The sequence below is a fragment of the Microtus ochrogaster genome, chromosome 19 (assembly GCF_000317375.1).
Source record: "Microtus ochrogaster isolate Prairie Vole_2 chromosome 19, MicOch1.0, whole genome shotgun sequence".
Taxonomy (NCBI): domain Eukaryota; kingdom Metazoa; phylum Chordata; class Mammalia; order Rodentia; family Cricetidae; genus Microtus; species Microtus ochrogaster.
The window spans coordinates 8,938,901-8,947,333 of NC_022021.1; the positions used below are offsets into that span (position 1 = coordinate 8,938,901).

Below are 8,433 nucleotides of genomic sequence, written 5' to 3' on the forward strand. Positions count from 1 at the left end.
AAAAAAAAAAAAAAAAAAGAAAGAAAGGGAAAGAAAAAGAAAAAAGTGGCACTTGGCAAAAAAAAATTTTTTTGAGACTATTTTATGAGTGTTGATATTTTCCCTGCATGTAGAGGGCATCAGTAGCTTCCCTTGAAACAGGAATTAGAAGCAACCGTTAGCTCCCGTGTAGGTGATAGGGATTGAACCCAGGTCCTCCGGAAAAGCAGTCAGTGCTCTTAACCACTGAGCCATCTCTCCAGCCCTCAGCATTTCTCTCTTTATTCAAAAGCACGTGACTTTATCACTTTCTCATCTTCCTCTCCATGAGTACCACACCCTACAACTGCCTTGTCCAACATGTCCCCTGGAATCATGGACTCCTCAACATGCCTAAGAAGTTTCGCTTGCCAGCAACCCTGCCAATGTCTCACTGGCCACACCTCCACTTTCTCTGCTCCCCAGCGTATCCGCTATCACACACAACCATTCTCTACTCTTCCCTACAATATATCTCTAAGGGCTTTCTTGCTTCTATTCTTTTTCTTATTCTTTTTCTTTTTTATTGATTTTTTTATTGAGCTCTACATTTTTTTCTCTGCTCCTCTCCCTGTCTCTTCCCTCCCCTCTTCAACCCTCCCACAACATCCCCATGTTCCCAATTTTCTCAGGAGATCGTGTCTTTTTCTACTTTCTACTGTCCATGTAGATTAGATCTATGTAAGTCTCTCTTAGTGTGTCCTCATTGTTGTCTAAGTTCTCTGGGATTGTGGTTTGTACACTGGTTTTCTTTGCTTTATGTTTAAAAACCACCTATGAGTGAGTACATGTGGCAATTGTCTTCTCTGTGTCTGGGTTACCTCACTCAAAATAATGTTTTCTAGCTCCATCTATTTTCCTGCAAAATTCAAGCTGTCGTTATTTTTTTTCTGCTGTGCAGTACTACACTGTGTAAATGCACAAAATTTTCCTTATTCATTCTTCAGCTAAGGAGCATTTAGGTTGTTTCCAGGTTCTAGCTATGACAAACAAAGCTGTTATGAACATAGTTGAGTACATGTTCTTGTGGCATGATTGAGCATCCTTTGAATATATACCCAAAAGTGGTATTACTGGGCTTAATCTAGATCCATCCATTCTCTATTTATGGAGCTAGAGTAACACTACTAAGAAATGTGTAAGAATATACTACTAACATGATTACTCTCCTATGTAAAAAACTTGCCTGCTTGTCTTTATGACATTCAAACTGTCTGATCTCTGATCACACTATCACATCAAAGTCCAATATGCTAAACTTCGTTCAACTCTTCCTGCAATCCATTCCTCTCTTCCCTTGACCTCTAGATCCTTGCAAAAGTATAATTTATTAAAGTACTTCACTTTTCTATTTCTCCATATCTCTTTGGTTATCTCTTTATATATTCTTAAAAAGTCTTGGCTTAACCAGCAACTCCTCCAGCTGATGTATGTACTATATATCCATCAAGTAATCTGCATATGTCCCATAAGACATTCATTTCTTGTTGCCTATTGAACTATGTATTTTCCCAAAGACTGCAATCAATAAGAAAGTAGCACTGTGCTATGTTTTATTTACTGATGTATCTACAGTATCAAATATACCGCCTGGTTCTCAATAAATACAAGTCATTTATTGCGCTTGTTGACAATACACAACAAACACATTTTACTAAGTCTGCTCAAAGTTTCATGAGTACATTTAACATTTTTAAAAACTGCTTCCACTATATGACAGAAATACAAAGAAATATAAAGGTATAAAAGACATTTATCCAAGGAAAATTTTAAAAAAAAGAGCCTTCGAACAGTTCAATAGTTGGTGATCACTGTATCAAGAAACAGGTTCTTGTGAATATGCTCTTCCATCTGAAGAAAAGACAAATTTGTTTCAGTACCTGATTATTTGCAATTTACCCCTTCCCTGTTGGACTCCTTGTTAGATGAGTGACTGTTATTTTAATGTATGACTAGCCTAGTGCTGACTACGTCAATCCGATCACTATCTCCTTCTCCCAGTGTTCCCAAGAGAAGTGAAGTGCAAAGAACGGAGTGGCTAGCATATCAACTCCTGTTTACAAAGTTAGTCTCATGATAACTCTAAGCCCTCTTTACAGAAAACAATCTTAGAGCTAGTTAGTAGCTAAGAGCCAAGAAAAGCTCTCCTTGTCTGCCCAGTGACACAACAAAGGAACTGCTATGGACTGAATTGTACCTTCTCCAGAGTCAGACGGTGAAGTCCTGACTCCCTGTGTGATGGTATTTTGAGGTGGAGTCTCTGGAAAATAATTACATTTAGCTGACATCATGAGGGTAGGCTCCTCATGATGAGATTAGTTCCCTTGTAAGAACAGATATAGATATCTTGCCTTCCCTCTCTCCCACCACCATGAAAGGTTATGCTGTCTATGAGTCACCAGGACAGCCCTTGTTGGTTCCAACCACTACGGCACCGTTATCTGGGACTAGTATACTCTGGAACCATGAGGAAATAAGCTTCAGCCTATGGTATTTCTTAAAACAGTTCTCTGTATGAATATAATGAGCATATTTGGAATTCCACAAACCAACTCCACTTCCATTTGATTCAACAGTAATATCTTTAAGTCAATACAGGAATGCTGGTCTTAAAGTTTTGTTTTTGTTTTCAAATGTTACCTTTTAGTTGATAGTTTTCGAAAATGAAAAACGAAAAAAAAGTAGGGTCATGAAGAGATTTTGGAATGCATCATCAATCAAGAACAAATGAAATAAAAAGATACTTACCACCACCAAGAATGTAAGAATCCTGGCGGCTCCCCCAATGTGATGTTTTTTTCCCATCTTATCTAAAACAAATTTAAAAAAAAAATTAAATACTTTCCTCGGAGTACCTTTCCCCATACATATTACCAAGCAAAGTTTTTCTCACTTAAAATGCTAGAGTGATTTTTATGTTATCATTTTTGTGTTATTCTTTGTTCAAATTTTCCAAATACACCCTTTACATATGATGTGTAAGAAGATGCCACCATAGTTGTCTTGAACTTGCTTCTCACCACTTCAGCAATAAACATTTGGGTCTTGGTGCTCCATCTTTCTGTGACCAGAGAAATGGCTCAGTCATTAAAGGCATTTTCTGTGCAAATCTGGTGACCAAAGTTCAATTCTAGGCACCTACATAAAGGGAGTCGAAGGGAACTCCAGAGTTTCCTTCTACTAGATGAATGCCAGGCATATGTACTCCCCACACATGATAGGCACATTTAGTGTGTTTTAATTATGCGCGCACACACATAAAAACATAAACAAATAAGCTGACACTAAGAATGTGTTTCCTACCTTAGTCATCATTAATTGCCTTCCTGTTAAGTTCTCATAAATACAGAGACCCTCTGCGAAGAGAATGGAAGTAGGAAGAATAAAGAGCTGCTAACACCACTGGGGTTGCTCCACCAGCAGCAATTAGTGAGGCCAACAGCTGGTCCCATTCCACCTGTTTCCAGCTTAAATAGGCTGGATTCTTCCTGACCCCTAAGGTGGACAACTGAACAAAACTTTCCTCCAATAGTGGTATTTCAGGTCCATGAGGGTCCCCTGAGCTCTGAAGCAATTGAGACCAGAAAGCTCATTCTTTCCTTGGAGGTAAAAAATTCAGCTATGAAAAATCTTTTACTCATGTTTTTATAAGTACAACCTCTTTGGTTTGATCTTTCAGCCCTGATGACTTGTTATGAATGATTCTGTGTAAATATATAACTTCAATGTTCCTTCTATGCTTTTTTAAATAAACGGCTTCGCTATTTGCCTACGTTATATTCTTTCTGTTGATATATTTAGTGTGTTTTAATTAAAATGTCTGGATCCTGACTGATATCACCACACCACAGCACTTCATGGAAGAATATTTAAATTGCTTTCCTTTTAAGCAAAATGAAGCATAAACATTAGCAATGTGAACCAAGGAATAGTTAAGAATCTTCTTTGCCTGTTTTCTCATTTATAAAATAAGCTAGTAATTACCTACGTAAAAAGATTTTTGAGGATTAAACTTGTTAGTACATGAAATCACTTAAAACAGAGATTACCAAAATAACTGTTAGCTGTCGAGTAGTTTGCTTTTACCCTAAAGACATTCTCACAAAAAGTTAATCTAGAATTATTGTCACCTACACCAAAATAGCCAGAGATACATCACACAAAAACACTTACATGTTCACTAAATAAAATTAAACTTACTAATCAGAACAATATAAAATACCTTTGTGAATATCATCTGTACAACCAGGGAAGAGAATAAAATTGTAACCAGGAAGATGAAGGAAGCAGAACCCAGCCTTGAGGAGATTCCTCAGATGGGAACACAAGTCAGCAGGTGATCATAACAGAGCCTGCTCTTAGAGATAAGCGGATATGGGAGTGTGGGAACTTTGGAGAGTGAGCTTTAAACCCAGACTGCAGAGGAAAGGGAAGGCTGTCCAGAGCAGCTTCCCAAGTGCAGAGCGCTGGCAGCCATATTCATCCCTGAATCTCTCCCAACCCTCTATAACATTGTGATGGCCTATTAGATATAATATAGTCCAAAACATTTCTGTTCTGCTCTCGACTTTTTGCCATACCAGATCTTCATGGCGCGTGTCTTCACGAGAGGGCATAATATCACAAATGTGCCCCAAACACACTAATATTCTGAGCACTGGAATTAACCCTATCTTAGGAATAAGGCTTTTCAAACTATTGTTCTTGTATTTCAAGCTTTCACCTTGGCTTTGCATAATATGCTCATGAAACAACCACTGTTGTTAGTTAAAAACAGAGAGTGAAATCACGTGAGGTCTCAGGGCCAGGAGTACTGGAGGTAGGATTAGATTTACTCGAGCCTGCCCTGCACCCTAGTTACCACCAGTGTCCTCCCTGAACTGTCAACCAACCAGAAGCTATTTCAGAGATGAGACAGTGAACTCTGAGAAGCCACACGTATGTGTTACTGATACAGTCTTTTATCAGAAGAAGTCAGAAGGCACTCTGAGTGTTTTAAAGCATCATATCTTATTATTCCTTAAAGAAACTCAAAATGGATCACACGTACCATTGCTCTCATCCTGATAACATTTTTTACTAGAAAGTGACTACAGTTCATCTTTCCCATGTTAGATTACAGTTCTGTACCAGAAGCAGCTCAACTTCAGTCTACCTTTTACCATTACTGAATGAATAACACTGAAAGCCAGAAATGATCCCACAGCAAGTGGTCTGCTATTTCCAAACTGTCACTAGCTCATGCAAAGCTTACTTACGGAGAGAAAGAAATCCTCTCAAAGGGGCAAAACAGACTGAGAAAACGGACGTCAGAAATAACCTAAGGACTGTCAACAGCAAATCTAATTGCAAATGTTGATACCTATACTCCCAGAACAGCATGAGGCCATTACAAAGAACAGGCTGTCTCTCCATGGAAAAGACATGCTCTACTAGTTAGCAAGTTGGAAGGAAAACAACATGTACAATAGAAAAAAATGTTCTGTTTGAAAGCGGGGGGGGGGGTGGATTGTACACAGTTAAGTGAGTGTATATTAAATACAGCACATCAAATTTACAACTCTCTTCTGGAAAAGGGTAATAGAAGACTTCCATATTAAAATTACATTTATTTATGCATTTGTTACTTAGCTACTATATATTAACCAGTGGCATTGATAAATGGCCAGAACATTGATAAATGTACCATGTCAGCCAACATTTGAGAAACAATTGTTCTAAATGGGATCTTCAACTCACTGAGTGCTCTGCTGTGGCCTCTGTGGTTGGTTTCTCTGCCCGGATAACATCTATGGCAACAAGTTCTCTGTCTTCCAAGTCTTCCTTCTTCTCTGTCCCAGCCCCACAATATGCTTTCCTTCTCTGACACTTTGTCCTGTTTGAATATCATATACCCTCTCTTCCTACCACATGACCAGCTAGAATCTCTATACAACTACAACTTCCAAGCAATTCTCAAAACCCTTTCTTCTGCCATATTTGAGATTTGTGGCATTGTCTGTGATTATGCTCGCTCTATCATGCAATCAAGCATTTTCAGCATTTCTACATAAGCTAAGAACCAAACACTGAATCATGAACAAAATATACATTAATAGATGTATGGCTTATGGTGTAAGTACAAGGTACATCTCACACAACAATGCTCCTATGAATCATCTCATAAATATGGTCAGGTCAAGTTGGCTGGAGAGAGATCTTATTTTATATGACTAATCGAATATCCCATGCCATGAAAAAATGGTATTGGCTTTGAAGGGAGTGTGAGTGTCTGTGTATGTGTATAAAATTACAACCCATTTTTATTTGAGGAAAATTAGAAAATAAATATTGTCAAAAAGGAAACCTTTCAACCATGTATAGTTCTTGTTTTTATACCAGAGATTTTAAATTTGGGTCAATAACTGCATTACAGGATTAGTGAGCCTTAGAAAGTTGACAAAAAAATGGCAATATGTATTTTTCTAAGATGAGAGTCTGCATTTTACTATTCATCAGGTTTTTAAGAGTATCCCATTTAAAAAAATTAAGAACTATCTCTTTCCTCATAACTTTACAAAATAAAAAATAAAAATTGTCAAGTGTATATAATATTTTCTATCTCAGCCTCCTTGCTGCTGGCTAGCTTTCTGTTGAGCTCTGCCTTCAGGACATGCTAGCAGGACATCAAGAGCAGGCAGGCCTGTGGGTCCAAAAGTGACAGTTCTGGACATCAACAACACCTATGGATAGGGATAGGTGTGGTGTGGGGGTGGGAAGTGTAGAGATAAGAGGTCAATGTTAGGAAAAAATCTACAGTCAGTATTGTGAGTTTCCTTGAAATTGTCCTTATTTCTCTGATATGGTCTCTGGCTAAGCCCAGAGTTCACTAATGACTACACTTGCTGATCCCCAGGTCCCAAGTACTAGAATAGAGGTGGGCTCTGCAGAACCCAGCTTTTGATGTCAGCAAAACCAGGGTATAAACTCTGGTCCTTGTATCATAAGCAATCCATCTCCACAGCCTGCTAACAACACTTCTCCGAAGCTCTGGCATTGTTAGCACAGCATCTTACAGCAGACTGAAGCCCCTTCAAGAACATATCAATAAGTGCACTGATAGGTCTCAAGCTCAGGGTCTCTAAACTTTTCTGTTTTCATGAATTCTTTCACACTTTTTGAATGTGTAGCATTTTTAAAAATTTTAACAACATAAAGGATAAAACCTGTTCTTGAGTGAGTATCCAACTCATTCGCAAATAAAATGCCTGAGATTTCTAATCTAGATAGAATGTGCTGATCCCTCTGATTTCTAAGGTATAAGTATGTGCACACATCAAACTAAACACATAAGAGGCGCGCGCGCAGTCGCGGTGGAGAGGCGCTGCAATCAGGAACAGGCTTTGGGGGACCAGCGCGGCACAGACACAAGTGGCGGGGACCAGAGGGGTCCAGCGCAGTGGCCAAGGCAAGCAGCAGGGACGGCACGGCGGCCAACGCACGAGGTGGGGAGGGGCGCGCAATAACGAGAACAGATCGCCCCACTACAATTAAATCAAAGAGGTAGGCCTTTGGTTGGCCAGGTCACTGGCAAACAGGGAGCCTGGTCCTGATCCTGAAGACCCTTCGGAGGGGTGAGAGGGTTCTTAGCTGCGGCAGGAACCAGGAAACAGAGCGAGGGCATTTGGTAAGCGGAACCAGTGGCCAGCAGGGAAACCTGATCCGGTTTTAAAAGACCCATTGGATAGGATCGTTAGGAGGAGATGGGCAGGCGCCAAGGCAAGAATTCACCCAATAACCTGAAAAACAACATGAAAACACCAGAACCCAATGATCTTACAACAGAAGTATTTGAGCACCTTAACACAGAAGAAGTGGGAAAAATTGACTTTATGAAAGCAATAGAGTCCCTTAAAAAACATGTAAAAAACGCCCTTATATAATTGGATAAGAAGTATAACAAAAAGTTTGAAGAAATGAGTAAATATATACATGATACCCTGGGAAACCAAGAAAAAAAAAAAGATCAAACAGGTAATGGAAACACTTCAAGAATTAAAAACTGAAATGAAGGCAAGGAAGAAAACATAAAGTGAGGACCAGCTGGTTATGGAAAATCTAGGTCAACGAGAAGAGTCTACAGAAACAAGCATAATCAATAGAATACAAGAGATAGAAGAAAGAATCTCAGATTCTGAGGACACCATAGAGAAAAGAAACGCACAGATCAAAGAAACAGCAAAGCCAACAAATTCTCAACACAAAACGTTCAGGAAATATGGGACACAATAAAAAGACCAAGCCTACGAATAATAGGAATAGAAGAAGGAGAAGAGTCACAGCTCAAAGGCCCAGAAAATATTTTTAACAAAATTATGGAAGAAAACTTTCCCAACATAAAGAAAGATATTCATTTAACTATTCAAGAAGCATACA

General features: G+C 38.9%; 1 protein-coding gene across 4 annotated transcripts in view; it reads right to left on the reverse strand.

Annotated features, from left to right (window-relative positions):
- The window catches only part of Ssbp2 (single stranded DNA binding protein 2), a 257,999-nt gene that overhangs the window by 159,324 nt on the left and 90,242 nt on the right, over positions 1–8,433 (reverse strand). For all 4 annotated transcript variants that reach the window (XM_005356514.2, XM_005356515.3, XM_005356512.3 and 1 more), the window contains exon 3: positions 2,767–2,828. In XM_005356514.2, the coding sequence (XP_005356571.1) occupies positions 2,767–2,828 (62 nt within the window). The remainder of the gene's footprint in view (positions 1–2,766; positions 2,829–8,433) is intronic.